Source organism: Mytilus galloprovincialis, chromosome 4, assembly GCF_965363235.1.
Source record: "Mytilus galloprovincialis chromosome 4, xbMytGall1.hap1.1, whole genome shotgun sequence".
Taxonomy (NCBI): Eukaryota; Metazoa; Mollusca; class Bivalvia; order Mytilida; family Mytilidae; genus Mytilus; species Mytilus galloprovincialis.
In genome coordinates this window covers 68,535,750-68,556,588 of record NC_134841.1, presented here as the reverse complement: position 1 = coordinate 68,556,588, position 20,839 = coordinate 68,535,750, and the positions used below count along the sequence as shown (strand labels likewise).

Sequence of the window (20,839 nt, the reverse complement as noted above, 5' to 3'; positions counted from 1 at the left end):
ACATAATGTAAAAAAAAAAAAAAGATGTGGTATGATTGCCAATTGCCAAGAGACCATGTGACACAGAACTTAACAACTATAGGTCACCGTACGACCTTCAACAATGAGCAAAGCTCATACCGCGTAGTTAGCTATAAAAGGTCCCGAAATGACAAATGTAGAACAATTCAAACGAGAAAACTAACGGCCTAATTTATGTATAACTAGAGGCTCCCAAGAGCCTGTGTCGCTCACCTTGGTCTATGTGCATATTAAACAATGGACACGGATAAATTCATGACAAAATTGTGTTTTGGTGATGGTGATGTATTTGTAGATTTTTCTTTACTGAACATTTTTGTTGCTACAATTATCTCTATCTATAATGAACTTGGCACAGTAATTACAGTGGAAAACATTTTCTAAAAATTTACAAAAATTGACAATTTTGGTCATGTTAATTTATTTGTAGATCTTACTTTGCTGAACATTATTGCTCTTTACAGTTTATCTCTATCTATAATAATATTCAAGATAATAACCAAAATCTGCAAAATTTCCTTAAAACTACTAATTCAGGGGCAGTAACCCAACAACAGGTTGTCCAATTTGCCTGAAAATTTCAGGACAGATAAATCTTGACCTGATAAACAATTTTACCCATTGACAGATTTGCTCTAAATGCTTTGGTTTTAGAGTTATAAGCCAAAATCTACATGTTACCCCTATGTTCTATTTTTAGCCATGGCGGCCATCTTGGTTGGTTGGCAGGATCACGCTACACATTTTTTTAACAAGATACCCCAATGATGATTGTGGCCAAGTTTGGATTAATTTGGCCCAGTAGTTTCAGAGGAGAAGTTTTTTGTAAACACATGAAACAATTACAAAAATTTAAGAAAAATGGTTAAAAATTGCCTATAAACGGCAATAACTCCTTAAGGGGTCAACTGACAATTTTGGTGATGTTGACTTATTTGTAGATCTTATTTTGCTGAACATTATTACTGTTTTTAGATAAATCTTGACTTGATAAAAAATATTAATCCATGTCAGATTTGCTCTAAATGCTTTCGTTTCAGAGTTATAAGCCAAAATCTTCATTTAACCCCTATGTTCTATTTTTAGCCATAGAGGCCATCTTGGTTTTTGACCGGGTCACTGAACACATTTTTTAAACTAGTTACCCCAATGATGATTGTGGTCAAGTTTGGTTAAATTTGGCCCATTAGTTTCAGAGGAGAAGATTTTTGTAAAAGTTAACGACGACAGACGACGGACCAGGGACACCAAGTGATGAGAAAAGCTCACTTGGCCCTTTGGGCCAGGTGAGCTAAAAATAGATGTTTCTCATTGCTTTTAACCGTATAAGAATGATTTTATGTGCATCGAATTATTAATCAAACGATTTACCGTAGTTTCACTCACATTGTTGAAATTCTTTTTCTTTAACTAACGAGTACACGTACAATGCATGTGTTGTCAATCTCTAGCTAGGGGTTAAATTGAAGTTCACATGAATACAGATTTAAAGAGGTCGACTCATTCACTTGCAAGTGAATAACTAATTATCAATGTTTCTTAGCGCAATTTGACAAAATTGAACCTTTTTGGCTGCAAAAAGTGTATTGTTATTTCACTATTTCACTTTCATTATTGATTGAACAAAAAAAATCAAACTTTAGATTTTTTATAAATACAAATACAAAAACCATGAAAGAGGATCAACATTGATACATAAGGTTTTAACAAGTGAATTAAAATGTAAGTTACAGATGGCATCACCTTGCCAAAATTTAACAATGAACACAAATAGAAAACATTTACATCATTCGATTGTCAAGTCTAAAAATAAACACTGTACTTCAGAATCATAAAATTTACTAATTGTTAATATACTGCATCAACATAATAGTACATACTGGTCATATATATATATATGTTATGTACAAGTTATCATTTTGTACAAATTATAATTAGTACAAAAATATTGTACAAATTATAATTTGTATTTTGACTTTGTACGAATTGTAATTTGTACAAAAAGTGCTTGTACAAATTACAATTTGTACAAAATAGGACAAAAATTCACTTATATATAAATAACTTGTACAATAATTTTTTATACGGATTTTGGCGAAAAAAGCATTGATACACATTATTGAATTGCTACGTACTAAATGACCTGAAAGTAAACCTAAGTTACATAATTAAAAAAAAATAAAAAGTAGTTCTTTATCAATTGTTAGAGCAGGTGATATAGTGATTTATGGAATCAGGTATTGCAAACCATCTTTTGACTCTCAAATCGATAACGACCTGTTTTACAGGCATTTTAACTGTTTCATATAGCGAGCGTTGAAGCTCAGGAACCGTTGCTGTGAATAAACATGTGTATTTAGTTGCTTCAGTCAGACTTTTAGACAAAATAAATATCCCAGAAGATTAAACACCCCGTTTATCATTGTTTTTTTTCAACAATATGAAATATGAAATTTTACAAATATACCCCGTAATCGTTTGCAAAGTTTCAAAATTAAAAAAAAATACCTCAAAATAACGATAAGAACTAATCAAGCAGTACTATTAAATGATATTTTTTTTTTAAGAAAAAGACGTTTATGTATTAAAAATTTGAAAAAAATCCTATTTGTTTACTTTTTTTTCTCTCAAAAATTTCAAAGATCAACCTGCCTTTTGTAGTAAGTGTTGTGTATAAACGGTGTATTATGTTAATAAGGTTTAGTGTGTTGTCAGTTAATTACAATTCTATTGTGTGAATCATTGCATTTTTCACCAAAATTCGTATTTAAAACTGTTGTACAACATGTACAAGTTATAAGTGAATTTTGGTCAAATTTTGTACAAATTATAATTTAAACAAAATGATAACTTGTACACAACATATACACTCAATAGATAGACCATCTTACATCATAGTACTATCTTACTACACCATAAAAACCAATTATACCAAGCATGTTTCATTAGATAGACCATCTAACATTTCTGTTTTGTTTGATTAATCATTCCTAATGGGCTTTGCACATTATTTTTTCTAAGTGTTATATTTTTTAAATTCTATTTCAAACTTAATTATCTTTTTCAATTAGAGCATTCATTTTTTTGTATACACAAGTCCAAGTTCACTTTATTTCATTCTTCTAAATAATCAAAATTTGTATTCATTGAAATGTATACTAAAGTAACTCAACAGTATAACCAAAATCATACATAAAATAGTGTAAATATACTATAATGTTGCAAAGCATAAGCCAATAAATACAGAATAAAGGACTCTTTGTTTTTGATACTGACTTTATCACTGTGTTATATCAGGTGAGCCCGAACCTGAAATTTCACAGTGATAAAGTTAGTATCAAAAACCAAAAGGTCCTTTATTCTGTTTATCGGTAATTACGAAAAAATAAAAATATTTACAATAAAAAAGCAAATAACAAACGAACTATATTGCGTCGAATTACAGCGATTCATACTTGATGTCACAGGCTGCATTATGTCATTTGAAATTTGGTCACAGTGTAGTAATCATAGCGTTCTTTGCACAAAATATTGAAAATGAAATATTGCATGTGTTTTATTAATTTTGTTTTGGACACTGTAACAATTCCAAATATAAGCGGTTAGTCATATTATTTCTATTTTGTCACAAAGCACAGAATGATAGTGATACGATATGAGACATCAGATTAGTTATTGTTTTAGAATTTCAACTTCAAGCTCAATTTTTTTTTATCAATCTTTGGCTTATGGACAATGATGGATAACATTTATCTTGTCTGATATTATACACTCAGCGTTCATCCTGACAACAACCACATTGATTTCAAATCATTTTTGGAAAGCACTGTGTAATTTAGTCCAAACAATTATGACATCTTGAAAGACTATTATATCGTCGCTGGGCTTCCAAAATGTTGTAAATGACTTTTTTGGCTAAAAATACTTTTTGACACCAATGGTCTGGGCAGGAGAAAATCTTTGGTATTACAAAATAGCAAACAGTTAGACCAATCAAAACGTTTGAAATAAGACATATTACAAAATTGCCAATGTCAGTTGTTTGTAAAGTTTGCTTCCAAAATGTTATATGAAAATTTGAAAATCATTGTATAACGGCTTTGGGAATTAAATAATTGTACACTTCTTTATTTCTGTGAAAATAATTTAAGTTCTTTGATAATCCAGAAATGTCTCAGTTTTCATTTCACTGTTTTTTACAAAAATGTTCAAGTTCGCATACAATATTTTGGAAGCATTCATTTTGTCAAAATTTTCCAGGGGCAGCAACCTAACAACCAGTTGTCCAATTCATCTGAAAATTTCAGGGCATATAGATTTTTACTTGATAAACAAGTTGTCCCCTTGTAAGATTTGCTTTGAATGCTTTGGTTTCAAAGTTATAAGCCAAAATCTACATTTTACCCCCATGTTCTATTTTTAGCTATGGCAGCCATCTTGGTTGGTTGGCTGGGCCACCACACACATTTTTTAAACTATATACCCTAATAATGATTGTGGCTACGTTCGGTTTAATTTGACCCAGTAGTTTCAGAGGAGAAGATTTTTGTAAAAGATTGACTTTGGCAAATTGTTTGATCATGTTGATTAATCCCTGAGCATTGGAATGAGTTACATGAGTTAGTTTATTGCATTTTTCTGTTGCACAGAATATTGACTAAATCTATTCTGTTATAAGGTTTCGTCACACACTTTCTTGGCTACTCATTGAAACAGTGTCTACAGAATTTCCATGCTGGCAAGAACTATTGTTATTATTTCCATGTAAACTAAGTTTCTCAACTGGCAACTGTGGAGTTGCTAACCATGAATGATTTAAAATGTCTTCAAAAGATGGCCTATCTGATGGACGAATTGCTAAACACTTTTTTATTAAGTCTTTCACATCATGTGATAATCTTCCCCTAAATGATACTTCTGCTTTCATGATTTGTTCATCTTGTTCAAATGGAATATCTCCACAAACTAAGTCAAATAATAAAATTCCCAGTGACCACACTGTTGCTGATTTACCATGGTACCGATGGTGTTTTATCCATTCAGGAGGACTGTACACTCTTGTACCTTAAAAATAAAGATATGACAATTAAGAATAACTTTTCTAATGCATTTCTATACAGAATTAACAGTTAAAATTAAGCTTTAACTTTTTTAATGCATTTCTATACAGAATTTAAGTTTTATATGTATTTTTAGTCTCAATTTTTGTCATCAATCAACTGAATTCTTACTGCCTAAAATGAAGTGATGTGTGAAGTGTTCATGTCACAACTCATTCATAAGAAAGCCTGACAGATGATCAATTTATAATATATTAATACCCTTAAAGTAATTTGTGTTAGTAAAATTTACTAATAACCCCATTTATTCATATCTAATAAGCCAAAGTATTGATTTAAAAAACTCGGGTAAATGTTTTGACATGCATGACTGTTCACAGGTATGCAAGGAGTTCTTGTGAACCAACTTAAAATGTCCCACATAATCAATTCTACAGTTGACTTGTTACAAATTATAAAAGCATTTAATAATAGGTTGATAGCAACCAGTCATATTTTTTTGGCTAATGCTACCAATACATGTATAATAACCCAATATCATAACTTGTTATGCACTGTAATTTAAACCTAGTTGTTAACTTTGTGTAAACTATGTATGCTATGTATGTTTCCCTACTGAATATATGAATCATTGCCAAGTTATGCTGAGACACATGTGTGATCATTTATGCTGATATTTTCAGCAGCAGCAACTGTGTAATTGATATGTTTTGCTAGCAGGGGTCGAATTTAAGCTTTTTTGTGTACTGGCCAGCTGGACCAGTGGACTGAAAATCAACTGGTCCGGCTCCAAATCTACTGGTCCTGCAAAAATGACATGCAAAATTGAGTGCTGGTATCTATGATGAGTTTATTTTTTGACAACTTTATCAACTGAAATACATACGGTAGTATCCCCCGTAATTGATGTCGCAGGTAAATTCTTTTGTAAACAAACCGAGATTGCAAAGCAATCAGAGATTTTTCAGGGCTTTCCATTGAAGCCGGTAGCCGGAGAAATCCGCCGTTTACGGTGGCTTCAAGTGCCGGCTATTTCACTGACAAAAATATAAATTCAAAAAGAAAAAACTATCTTTTTCAAATGTTTACAGGCAGTCGAGAGACGTATTGTCGTAAAGTCGCGGTCACGATAAACAAGGATGAAAAGTCAGTGTTTACCTTGGGCTAAATATAGTTCACATGAATTCAGGTCACTGATTGGTTGTCTATTTAAAGTCAGAATGCATCGTTTCTTTTCAACGACAACAAGAGAGACTTTCCGGTGGCCATTGAAGGATAACAATAGAGATGTTCCGATGGTCATTAACTCGTTGGCTTTTTTTGGCTTTTAAAACCACAGGCGCTTGGGTGTATGATACAGATTTTTTTTTTTATTTTTTTTTTTGCTGATTAAAATATTCAATTTTCTATATACTCGACCTCAAATAAATAACATTTCCAAATGATTTACGTATCCGACTTATTGAATAGTTTACAAAAAAAAAGAGAAAATCAGGGGATATATCAATTTTCTGTCAATGCTTGAGAAATAATTGTATGGTTTAAATAGGCGTATTACAGTCTTTAGAGAGAAAAGGGGGGGGGGGGTCATTTGTTTACAAATGCACGTAGTTATGCAAAAAAAATCGATCAAGATTTTTTTAACAAACCGGATTATTATATGAATAAATCTCCTTTAAAAGTAAATGAGTTTTAAGCATGAAAATTAAAAAAAATAACATAAAAAAAAATGAAATTTCTTTGAGATTTTTTTTTCTTTCTTTAATTTCATACATAAAAAATGGTCATTTGAAAGATGAAATTAGGTGCCAGGAGATTGCGAGAATGCAGGATTTTGCTCTATTTATACCAGAGCTTCTGGGGGCCTTGAGCGGCCCCCAAACCCCCTGCCATAAGGCACCAAGCTTACAGCTTGGTGGGCGTCTGGCTTTGCCGAATGCATGTTACAGCCGCCTATAATTTTAATTCAGCCTTCTACTTCAATTTCAATGGAAAGCCCTGATCAGAGATTTTTATCGGCAAATTTCTACTGGTCCGCCGGACCACCAGCTGACACAATCTACTGGTCCGACGCAAATTCTACTGGTCTAGGACCATCGGACCAGCGCTAATTTCGACCCCTGTTTGCCAGCCAATGTAAAGCATTCTTAGCATCTCCCATATTGAGCATGTTGAGATCAATTAAAATGTGTAGGTGGATGAACTTTAGTATTAAATCAAATACTCAATATTCCTATAACACTACAACAAAATGCAATCTATTAAAGATGCTCACCATCAAAGGTCACATAAACTGTATCTTTGAGCAATGTACCAGATCCAAAGTCAATTATTTTCAGTTCACCAGTTTTCAAATCCACTAAAATATTTTCATCTTTAATGTCTCGGTGTACAACACCTGATCTATGAACACTATAAAGAGTTTCTACAATTTGTCTAAAGAACACTTTGCTGGTTTCTTCATTTACAGCGCCCTTTTCTGTGATATAGTCAAATAAGTCTTGAACATGCTCTGGTCGTTCCATCACTATAACATAACTGTGAGCACTATTGTTTTTCACTTCATACCAATCTAACATTTTAATACATCCAGAAACATGAGAAACTTTTTTCAAGAGAATAATTTCCATTGGTATATTATGTCCATTATGAAGTCCCCATTCAGTCACTTTAATTTTGTTGATTAATTTAACTGCAACCTGAAAGAGATATATGGACCATAATTTGCTATTGGGCTCGTTTCCTATAACGATAGAAAAGTGATAAAAATGTGTATTTCTGTAAGAAAAGTTGTAACTACATCTAAAGATGCCTTTATTTTTATCAACATACAAGTGTATGCTACTCTTCCCTAGAAAAAAAATTGTAATTAACAAATTTCAAAGATTATACGACCGTATTTTTGTGTCGCTTCTCGTGTTACTTTTCGCTTCCGAAGTGCATAATGCTGACTGATTTATAGATAATCGTCACCGGCAAATTCGTAACTTTTGCTTTCAAATAATAAAGAACATCGACCAATAAGAATAGTCAGAAGAAAATGCCGAGAACTATAAGTATTTCTGTAGCAGGTGTAAGAACACTGGCGTTACTTTCATTTCCGATTTCGTAATGCAAATTTTAGATGATGTAATCTGCTTTGTTGTAACAGAATTCTTTATATCAATATGCAAATATGAACTCTCGCGAGATGTTCAAACAGGTAAATCAGAGATGATTTTCATTCTAGTTTTGTTCTTCGTAATAATTAAGTTAGAAAATGACGTTATTGTTATACGTTACATTTCACACGAAACAAAAGTCCAGTTATTTCCTTTTTTTATTAAAATTGTTTTTGTCGTTAAGTTCTAATCATTTCCGGACATAGGTGAAACATGTGACTAACATGTGATCACGCCCTTACGGCCGGATATACGAAATACTAGGTCTAAACATTGTTTTTGTTTCCAACGGGATGTTAGCAAACATAATCTGTAGACTTGTTTCGTCTTGTATCAAAAAGGAAAATACAATTTTCAAAGAGATTGCACCGGGGGTCTATTATTTTTCCTATGTGCATAATGTTACATACGATCTTGTGTGAAAATATATGCCCAATGACTTGACAAAATTGATTTCAGATTTGACGATGTTATAACACACTTCGTTTCAGGATAACGATGTAAAGGGTCCTTGGAAAATTCAATCGAAATTACGTCTCTTATCATTGTGCCGATGCTCGTTGGATTGATTTTGCTTCAGCAGTAAATATTACTGGATATTTTAGGTGAATTAAGATAATTTAATAAAAAATACATGTTAATATACCGTTACACTTGGAATGTACAAATTTGGTATCTTTGTCACAATTTTTAATTATTTTTTTTTATTCATGTTCTGCAAACACTTTTCAGAAATGCAATAAACTTGTCAAAGGAGAAGTAAACTTTTACCATGCATGACTTGAAAGGAAGTACTTTATTGATTTTAGCCCACTAAAGTATGTTAAAATGTGGAAACCATGTAGATGGTGTACAGGTCACAAATATCACATGGTGCCTATTTTAAAGATTTTAATTCCAAGTTCAAAGTTTTTTTCTTTACTGAATTTAAAGAATTTTACATTGCCAATGATTTGGAATAAATTGTATATAACTGGAATTTCAAGACCAAATATAAATACATTTTTTTGGCTAAAACATCAAGATACAACGATTATGGTATCCTGTATCAATGAAGAAAATATGGAAATTTCTGAATAAATTGTACTAATTGTTTTCAAAACAAGCACATATTTAGGAGTTTTATAATACAGTTACATTTAAGATGGATTTTAAGAAAAAGTATACTGTTCGGATTATTTTAAGCAGATTTTGCAATAAAATAAAACTAAAAAAATGCTTTCGGTTTCTTATGGTTTCCTGTCGCGTTTTAAAAAAACTGTAATCTAACATCGAAAATAGATTTTAAATATAAACATGAAGCAAGTAACACTAGTAATGGTGTTCATTTATGTCTTTTGAAATATATTGTGCAAAATAAAGAAAATAAAGATTGGTTTCCTGTTTGGTTTCCTGTCACGTAAACGGTGAATCAAAATGTATTAATTTTTTCTTGAAAAACTCAATTGTTCCATTAATACTATTCTAACACCAACACAACCCACAGAATAAAAGTTAAAGTTTTAGAACTTATAAAAAAGGATAAAAAAAAGAAACCAAAGACTGAATACCAAATTATGGTCCATATATATATCAAATCTGTTAACAACAATACAATGTTTTCATTTTTCAAATATAAACATTTTAAGTAATGTGTTTTATATTTTCATTTCTATTAATTTTTAACAAAGAGGATATATATGTCTAAGAAACAAATGTTTTCTACTATGAAATTTGTTGTAAAAGTTAAAAAGTTAAAAACAAAATTCTTTATTTTATACTTACAAGTAGACCATCACTTTTCCTTGTGCCTCCATAAACTGTTCCAAAACCACCACTTCCCAGCTGTGCACCAACATGATATGTTTTATTGAGCTCTTTTTTTCCTTTTACTGAAAAAAACAAGAGAGACATATAAAAATATGAGTCTAACATAATGCATAAACAACAAAGTAACGTGGAATCAAGTAAAGATGTAATGTACTAACTCGCCATATTTCACTTCAATTTAGAAAAGTAAAATCAAACTTACTTTGCTTTTTCTTCCCAACATGATGATATTTGAATATATCACTTATTTATCATTCAATATAGCCTTAAAGTACTAGGTATTCACTAAGCAAATCTCAAAAAGACATCCCTGTTGACACGACAGAATATACAAATGTTATGAGTTTCTGAAGTTGTGTGTATAGTATAAATGTTAACTATCAATGTGCTATAATCAGGACACAATTCATGCGCTAAGGCACATCCCACTTGGAGAGATGCCAGATTTGTGTTTTGAAAAAGTCTGTTGAAATATTTAATAATTTATATGATGACAATTTCTTACAAAATGCTGAATTTACTATCCTGAGCTTTGAAAAATATTATAAGCGAGGTGTAAGTAATATAAAATTGAATGCAGACAGAGAACTATATTGCGTTGTAGTGATTTGTCTGATTGAATATGTTATAAATCTGTCCGGCTGCCAAATAATAGCTTGCCGCTATTTTTTTACCTACTGTAATATTGATATTTATAGACTATCGTTGATCATCTCAACGAGATTGATTTTCTCGCTTGAGCCGGGACGGCAATCGAGTTGAGATGACCAATGATAATCTGTTTATCGCTATTTTACCTGTGACGACGTTGTCAATAATAATAATAATAATAATAATAAATTCTTTATTTAAAGAGGGTAAACTCAGTTAGTTACAATAAACTAATCTTCCCTGAGGCCCTCACATACAAATTACAATACAATCAAAACAGATATTTACACATAGTTAATTTACACTCATGTAGTTCAATGCATTGTTAAGAACATAAGATATAATGCTGTTTAAGATGTATACATGTAGTCAAAAAATAAAATGAAAATAATAAAAAATAAAAAAATATACAAATACATTGTAGCAAACATTTCTTATCAGGGTTGTGTTAGGTACTTCTTGATACTTTGCTTAAAAGTAAGTGTTTTGAGCTTTACGCATTGTGTGTGGTAGTCCATTCCATAATACTGATCCAGAATAAGCAAAGGATTTCTTAAATAGTTCAGCTTTTGGCTTAGGAACTATCAGATTACCTTGAGTGACACCTCTTAAGGAGTAAGGATTATTATCTGATTTCAGTTTAAACTTTTGAACTAGGTACATTGGTGCTTCCATACGCATACATTTATATAGAAGTAAATATTTGTGGTATTTCATTCTATTGTCAACTGTCATCCACCCAAGTTGAGGGGGATAAAGGATCTGCATCTAGAATCAATCTTGCTGCCCTTTTTTGGAGTTTTAAAATTATTGTTATCCCTTCATTTTTACATTCACCCCAAATAATACAGCAGTAGTCAATTAAGGGAAGAATATACCCATTGTAATATGTTTTCCTTGCATTTATATCTAAAAATTTCTTTATTTTTAATTTCATGTCAATTGCGTTAGCAATGCCACGTGCCTGCTTAGTATGATATGAAAAATTATCACAAAAAAAGATCAAAGGAAAAATGCACAAAATAGCGATAAATGTCTTTATATGAGGTAGTTTTTGATAATTCATATACTAGAAGAGAAAACAAAACACATAATAGCATAAATTTGATTTATTTTTCTCTTTTATCACTACACTGAGCAAGCTAAAAAACAAAAGTACAAAATTTCATAACAAACGCATAGTATTCCACTTTTTATCACAACTTTGTAACCACATAAGATTTTATATTGCAACAACCAGTAAAAGAAAGATACATAAATTGTCTATAACACTGAACCAATAATGTCGTTTATATTAAGTTCACTTATTAACTATCAATTGATAAAAACAGCGCAATTTAAGTTGTAAAAAAATTGAAAACAAAATGTTTAATAATTTAATGTGTGGGAAGTTAATTTATGTGTCAGTAGATGTTTCCTGGATAGTTGTGTCATCGACAACATGTAAATATTTTATATGTAGTAGGTATATAAATATCAACCACACAATAATCGCTTTTTTCCTTTTTCAGTGTTCATCAAAGAGATATATGCCATAACTAAGTAATAGGTTGTCTATCAATAATATCACTAACCTGATGACATTATAATCATGATAATAGTCTCATCACTTGCTATCAATGTTAACATCCTAAAATAAAAAAAATCTTCAATTCATAGCAACTCAATAAAATTTTCTTTTGTATTTTTATCAGTTAATTAAAAATAAAAAGAATTGTCTTCTTCATGTTCTTATTTGACATGTTTGATCCACATTATGGTATTACAAACAAATATGAATTTCACAAGAATCAAAGTTTAAAATTAGCAAGTTGTATTTAAAATTACGTAAACATATTCATGAAACTTTATGACATTTATAAAATCATGCACATTTTTACAGTGTTCTCCACAAAAGATGCATTTAGCATCAAGGTATTATGGAAACTGGAAATGCTATCTTGCTTCGCTTCTAAAAATTATATCATCATCCAAAACATAATCCATAAGAAAACCATTTCAGATAGTGTCACATAAAGGCCTGGGGAGAACACTATAAATTATTTGCTATACATTTTGTAATTTGTTGGTTATACTATTGTTGACAATTATGACATAACCAAAATCGCTATTAAACATGTTAAAATGGGATGTAAAAAATTAACACACATTAAAAAAAAAAAAGAGAAAGTAAATAAAATTTATCAATTCTGGCCATACTTTATTTGTTTGGAAATCAGAGAACCCCGACATTTGACAGGTTGCTGGCAATTAATATTTGAATTAGTCATGTTACACATACACATTATAGAAATAGTATTCCTACACCAAACATAGTGCCATTTCTGGCCCTTTAATACCTGCACCCTCTATGAGATGCTAATACTAATACACAAATGTGGAAGTGAACAACAACAAAAATACCATTAAATGCATAATTAGTTAAAAAAAAAATGGCCTTATCTATACTACGCCGCATTTTTGCGCCTGACCCAAGTCAGGAGCCTCTGGCCTTTGTTAGTCTTGTATTATTTTAATTTTAGTTTCTTGTGTACAATTTGGAAATTAGGAATTTCTCGCTACATTGAAGACCTGTTGGTGACCTTCTGCTGGTTTTTTTTCTATGGTCGGGTTGTTGTCTCTTTGGCACATTCCCCATTTCCATTCTCAATTTTATTCATCATGTACAACATTCTTTTAAATATGTCTCTATGTTCACAATGACTGAGGCTGCATGGACTAATAATCTAAGGTGGCCTGTTGCTATTAGTTTTTAACAAACAGATTTAATCAAATGATCACCATTACTATTACAACTTAGTTTTATATATACACAGTCTTGTCCCTTTTGAAATGAAAATGAAAGTAGAATCCCGCGGAATCTCGTTTTGAAAATTCTTAGGGGAAGGTCTAAAACGCGGAAGTGAAAAATTGGTGTATTATAACTAATATCTCTGGAACCGCTAAAGCTAGATTGATAAATAAAACTGATTTTGAAAGCTAATGTAATAGACTATCAGATAAAATTAAAATATAGTATATTTAAACATGACTTTTTACCGAAAAGTTGACCGGAAGTCTTTCTTAGCATGACTCTGGCAACACATTTTTGAACATTAAAACTTAAATTCACGAAAAAGCATATAACCCGGTCAAAATCTGTCAATTGATTCTTAAAGACAATTTAATGACAAATAACATCATATAAAGAAAAATATGAATACATTACGTAAAAAGGGTAAAAAGTTGATCGGAAGTCACCCTTGTATAGAAATGATGAAGTCAAATTTTCAACTTTGAACTAAAATTCACAAAAAAATTAAAAAGCCCGGTCAAAATCAAGAACATGACTCTGTAAAACAATTTAATGACAAATAATATGATATAAAAAGAAATATAAATACATTACGTAAAAAGGGTAAAAAGTTGACCGGAAGTCACCCTTGTACGGTCTCACTAATTAGCGACAACAAGAATTTTAGCGACAACAAGCGTCAACAAGCGACAAGAAGCGACAACAAGTATTATTTTAGCGACAACAAGCGACAAGAAGGTTTATGACCACAAAAGGAAGGTTGGGATTGATTTTGGGAGTTTTGGTCCCAACATTTTAGGAATTAGGGGCCAAAAAGGGCCTAAATAAGCATTTTCTTGGTTTTCGCACTATAACTTTAGTTTAAGTAAATAGAAACCTATGAAATGTTGACACAAGGTTTATGACCACAAAAGAAAGGTTGGGATTGATTTTGGGAGTTTTGGTCCCAACAGTTTAGGAATTAGGGGCCAAAAAAGGGCCCAAATAAGCATTATTCTTGGTTTTTCGCACAATAACTTTAGTATAAGTGAATAGATATCTATAAAATTTCAACACAAGGTGTATGACCACAAAAGGAAGGTTGGTATTGATTTTTGGAGTTTTGGTCCTAACAGTTTAGGAATAAGGGGCCCAAAGGGTCCTTTGATTTCATCAAAAATTGTATAATTGGGGTTCTTTGATATGCTGAATCTAACTGTGTATGTAGATTCTTAATTTTTGGTCCCGTTTTCAAATTGGTCTACATTAAAGTCCAAAGGGTCCAAAATTAAACTTAGTTTGATTTTAACAAAAATTGAATCCATGGGGTTCTTTGATATGCTGAATCTGATCGTGTACTTAGATTATTGATTATTGGTCCAGTTTTCAAGTTGGTCCAGTTCGGGGTCCAAAATTAAACTTTTTTTTATTTCATCAAAAATTGAATAATTGGGGTTCTTTGATATGCCAAATCTAACTGTGTTAGTAGATTCTTAATTTTTGGTCCCGTTTTCAAATTGGTCTTCATTAAGGTCCAAAGGGTCCAAAATTAAACTAAGTTTGATTTTAACAAAAATTAAATTCTTGGGCTTCTTTGATATGCTGAATCTAAACGTGTACTTAGATTTTTGATTATGGGCCCAGTTTTCAAGTTGGTCCAAACAGGATTCAAAATTATTATATTAAGTATTGTGCAATAGCAAGAAATTTTCAATTGAACAGTATTCAGCAATAGCAAGAAATCTTCAATTGTACAGTATTGTGCAATAGCAAGAAATTTTCAATTGCACAGTATGGTTCAATAGCAAGAAATCTTCAGTTGACAGTATTGCGCAATAGCAAGAAATATCTTATTGCACAATATTGTGAAATAGCAATCAATTTTCAGTTATTTGGAGTTATCTTTCTTTGTCCAGAATAAATATTTGTGCAATAGCAAGATATTTTCAATATTCTTTGAAAATTTGAGTTATCTTTCTTTGTCCAGAATAGTAGTTGAATCAACTTAAATCATTGTTTTATACAATATACAATGTATTTTCACTTTTACTACCAACTGATAAATTAAAACAATCTTTACCATTCAGTGATAAAAATCCCTTTTTTTACATTTTAATATTTTATGATGTATTTAAATGAGCAGTTATTGTTGCAAACTCCATTAGAAATTTGAATTGAGATCAGTTTTGGAATAAGGAAAAGGGGGATGTGAAAACAAAATTGGGGGGGGGGGGTCAATTTTTCTCATTTCATATTTCATAAATAAAAAGAAAATTTCTTCAAACATTTTTTTGAGAGGATTAATATTCAACAGCATAGCGAATTTTTTTTTTTAAGTTCATTAGACCACATTCATTCTGTGTCACCAACCTATGCTGTGACAACTATTTAATCACAATCCAAATTTAGAGCTGAATCCAGCTTGAATGTTGTGTCCATACTTTCCCCAACCATTCAGGGTTCAACCTCTGCGGTCGTATAAAGCTGCGCCCTGCGGAGCATCTGGTTTTATTTTATACACTTATAGATCTATCTATGTATTTTACTCACTTGCACTGTAAGCCAATATATAATAAATTTTTAAATCTTATATAAATTTATTTTATTACTTTTTTTACCTTTCAACCTGTGCAGGTGTTCTGCTTTTCCGTTCCTCCTTTTTCCTCTCGGCCTGAATTTGTCGGAAGGTTGGATCATTTTTCCTTTGGTCCCGCCATCTTTTGCAGTTTTCAGCATTTTTATGCAGTTAAGCTGCATTATGCGAGCGCCCTAGATTTGTGTTCTACCCAATAAATGCTGAAATACTTGCCATTGTTATTATCTAGCTCGCTACTATGTTATATATAACTAATTGAACACTTTTTTAATACTTTTTATTCTGGATTACAAAAAATATGACCAGAAAAACCTTAAATGATCGTCGATTTATCCAAAAGTTTTGAAGTTACACATAGGAAGTAGTGCTTATTAAGAATCCTTGTGTAGTTCATTATGACTTGTGCTTTTAGCTAAGATGTCAAAGAACAATTGTATGAAATATTTAATCGCCGAAAATCTCTTAAGACAAGTAGTTTAGATTTCCCAAATGGCAAAAGTCGTAGTGATATTGTTTGTCATCAATACGTAGTACAATTACGTCAGTAGTCTATTATATAATAAGTTCAACTGTTCACGCTGTTGGCGGCAATTTCAAATTAGAAAAAGAAATTTTCGTAGCTTTTCAATTTGGAGGCAGGTGTGCAAATTAGCGGTGGTCCGAGGTCCGCGACCTTACTCTTTTGCAAGCGGAATTTCGACTAGGATGGTTGGTTTCTAGCTACGTTCGACGTAGACACCTTCCACTTGAAAGAAAATAAGAAATTACTTTGCAAACCTTCCATGCAAGTCACCAAAGTCTCCAATTAAACGAGCTAAAAACTTATTTTTATCATTATTATTCATGACAGCGATGTTCATTTTGTTCAACCGCTAGCTTTATACAGAAAATCGCCGACAAATATTGTATAAATTCGAGTAAATTCGTATCTGATTGACAAAAACAACATTGTAAACACATAACAATGGCGGCCGTGAAGACAAAATTTTACAGTATCGGATCCGATTCCGGAAGCGGATAAGGATAATTCCGGGTTTGGCGATCATTTACAAAATAAATCAAAGCAGGTGAAAAAATAAATCTATGCATGGTAAATGAATATAAACACTAGAATTGTAAACCAAAAGATATATGTAAAAGAAAGAAAAAGCAGAAAAATATTTTATACAGAAACTCAAAATTACTTTTTGACAAATTTTAATTTAAAAATCCAATACAACGTGACAGCTGGGAACAGTATATCTAACAATATACATGTTCATGGTCACAGTCTAAATTTTCTTTATCAGTGATAAATGATGATAATGCATGCGAGATGCTTTTAAAGTGTAAACATATTACTGCAATTTCGAAGGAATATTTGTTTTTCTCAATTTTGAAGGGTCAATTAAAGTAGCTGAAAGTTTCTTTCTTTATTTTAACAAATAATGCAACTATATTATATATACCTGAATGTAAGTAAATCATAAGATATATAGGTGGCATTCTTTGGGCCACTCTACCCCCTCCTGTTTGATAACTTGGAAACAGTCGAGCTCCCCACCCCTAAACCATATGAGGGGCAGATCCAGGATTTTAGGCTAGGAGGGGCACAAACTTAAATTTTCGCCGAGCAGAGCGAGGCTAAAAAAATTTGAGGTAAAATTATCGGAATATTCTTTATTAAGCTGAGAACAACCAATGCTTTGCAAATTTAAGGGGGTGCAAGCCTGCAACACCCCTCCCCCTGAATCTGCTCTTGCATATATTCAAGTATAGGACAATATAATAAATAAAATGAAATATAAGGGGAGTCCCTGGAGTTACCCCACCCCCTCCTGTTTGAGAACTTGGAAACGGTCGAGATCCACACCCCTTAACCATATATATTCATGTTTGTGACAATATGAAAAATCAAATGAAATATAGGAAGAGTCGCTGGGGGTCACCCCACCCTTCCTGTTTTAGAATTTAAAAATGGTCCAGATCCCCACCCCTAAACCATATATATTCATGTATGGGACAATATAACAAATCAGATGAAATATAGGGGAAGTGCCTTGGGTCACCCCACCCCCTCCTGTTTGAGAATTTGAAACCCGTTGAGATCGCCACCCTTTAACCATATATTCATGTTCGGGACAATATAACAATTCAAATGAAAGATAGGGGGAGTCCCTGAGGTCACTGTATACCCTTCTGTTTGAGAACTTGGAAATGGTCAAGATCCTTACCCCTAAACCATATATACTCATGTATGGGACAATATAACAAGTCAAATAAAATATAGGGGAAGTCCCTGTGGTCACCCCAACCCTCCTGTTTGAGAACTTGGAAACGGTTGAGATCCCCACACCAAAACAATATATATTCATGTATGGGCCAATATAACTAATTAAATGAAATATAGATGGAGTCCCTGGGGTCACCCTACCCCTCCTGTTTGAGAACTTGGAAACCAATGAGATCCCCACCCCTAAACCATATATATTCATGTATGGGACAATATAACAAATAAAATGAAATGTAGGGGAAGACCCTAGGGTCACCCTACCCCCAGTGGCGGATCCAGAAATTTTCATAAGTGGGGGCCCGCTCCAGTCACGCTTCAGTGATTTCCTATAAAAGCAACCAATTTTTTTTCCCAAAAAGGGGGGGGGGCCCTGCCCCCTAAATCCTCTGCCTACCCCTACCTGTTTGAGAACTTGAAAACCGTTGAGATCCCCACCCCTAAATTATATATATTCATACGTATGGGACAAAATAACAAATCATTTACATTTACTATGGGCAGGTCAGTCAGACCTCACCTTTGATCCCTGTTGTAGTGAACATTTATCTAATTCGTGTCTCATAACTTTTGTACTATAGAACACAAGCTCAGTTTTCTTTCCAGGGAAACCAGTCCATTCATACTATTACATGTTCATACTAAGTCAACTTGAACTTCTAGCAGTCAAATAAAACCAAGGTTAACTACCAAGTAGAACAACTGCAATCATTGGGAACTTGTACCACTGCAGACTCACCATAAAAATATATACATTGATATATGCATTGCTTTTGAAACCTTGATAACATAAATTATTTGCCTTAATAAATAAATCATTAGATAAACATAAATGTACTATATATGAATGTTTAGTGTTGAGGCAACATTGCCACAGTTTTCATAATTACGGTTGCCTTGGTTTTTGGTTAACTGCCTTCAGCGCTTACAGCGCTTTGATTCTACAATTGGTTATGTTTATTTTAATATTGATAACATTAATTACATACACCTTAAGATTAATATTGTGTTTAACTAGGGAGGTCAGTTTTATTTTCCTACGTTTTATCATGCGTATTGAACTGTCTAAATTTATTTATAAAATTGTGATTAATCCCCCCCCCCCCCCTCTCTCTCTGGTAATCGTTGCGGAACATATTCCTCTAATGGTCATGTAGCATTAACAAATGTTGTTACCATTGATTAGGCCATAATAAGAAATTCTTAGAATATTATCCGTCTTTTCTGAAAATTTTGGGCGGTCAGGGTATTTTATTTTATTATTCTCTGATTAGGGACTGACCATTTAACTTCAAGGGGTTAGCCTTGGTGTTCTTTTCTGTTAAGTATATTTTTTTGAGACAGCAGGCGAAAATTTTGGGTTCTTTTTAACGCCTCTAACCAAAGTATTTTTTTCTTGGGGGCTTGGGTTGGGTTTTTTTTTTTAATTATTTGGACTAATAAAAAAAAATCCTGGCCAGCACTTTGGCTTAAAAAATAATCTGGCGAAAAAAATCCTAAACATGATAAACAACATAAACAAGGAAATCTCAAGAATTAAATTAAAGCTGGAAAGGACAAACTGAATCACAAGATAATTCTTGCTACTGGTACACAATTTTGAAAATCAATTAAAAAATGTATACAGGTGGGAAATAAAAGTGGGGGGAGGGGGTATGAGAATCTTCGAAATCTAGGATTTTTTTTTAATTTAATATGGCCTTGCATAAATCATGTAAATATACGCAAGGGTTGTCTGTACCAAAAAATCAATACTTATGTTATAATCTCTGAAACAAAAAGATTATATTATAATCTCTGAAACAAAAAGATTTTTTTCGCATAATATGTCCACTATGGTCAAACAGTACCTTTTTGTTTCTTTGTTTGTCCAACATCTGAACTTTGAGTCCATTTTAAAAGCTGTTATGTCCAACATTACAATATTTAGTCCTTATGTTCGTCCGACAGAACATTATCTGTCCTTTGTTACGTTTAAAATGTGTGGTTTGTTTGTCCAACATTTGCTGATTGTCCATTTAAAAAGCTGTTACGTCCGACATTACAAGATTTTGTCCTAAGGTTCGTCTGACAGAACATTATCGGTCCCTTGTTACATCCGACATTACAAGATTTTGTCCTAAGGTTCGTCCGACAGAACATTATCGGTCCCTTGTTACGTCTTTATTTTCAAAATAATGTCCGATTTACACTGTCACCAGTTTAAAACCTCTTTATTTTTCATTTATACGGTAAGGAAGGTTGGTATAGATTTTGGGAGTTTAGGTCCCAACATTTTAGGAATTAGGGGCCAAAAGGGTCCAAAATTAAACTTTGTTTGATTTCATCAAAAAATTAATTATTGGGTTATTTGATATGTTTAATCTAACCATGTAATTAGATTCTTAAATTTTGGTCCTGTTTTCAAATTGGTCTACATTAAGGTCCAAAGGGTTCTTGATAATGGGTCCAATTTAGAATTTTAAAGTTTTAAGTTTAAGTTCTTAGACCACATTCATT

General features: G+C 32.1%; 1 protein-coding gene across 6 annotated transcripts; it reads right to left on the bottom strand.

Annotated features, from left to right (window-relative positions):
- Nucleotides 1–1,653: 1,653 nt before the first annotated feature.
- On the bottom strand, nucleotides 1,654–20,249 carry LOC143072801 (serine/threonine-protein kinase pim-3-like). Of its 6 annotated transcripts, none has more exons than XM_076247906.1 (5): nucleotides 20,191–20,249; nucleotides 12,277–12,332; nucleotides 10,007–10,113; nucleotides 7,357–7,780; nucleotides 1,654–5,085 (listed from the first exon to the last, which is right to left on the bottom strand). In XM_076247906.1, the coding sequence occupies exons 1-5, from the start codon at nucleotides 20,232–20,234 to the stop codon at nucleotides 4,706–4,708; spliced, it is 1,011 nt and encodes a 336-aa protein (XP_076104021.1). In that variant the 5' UTR covers nucleotides 20,235–20,249; the 3' UTR covers nucleotides 1,654–4,705. The 6 variants fall into 6 exon arrangements, with proteins under 6 accessions (XP_076104021.1, XP_076104024.1, XP_076104023.1 ...); XM_076247909.1 differs by lacking the exon at nucleotides 20,191–20,249 and adding an exon at nucleotides 16,094–17,308; XM_076247908.1 differs by lacking the exon at nucleotides 20,191–20,249 and adding an exon at nucleotides 13,484–13,557.
- Nucleotides 20,250–20,839: the final 590 nt, after the last annotated feature.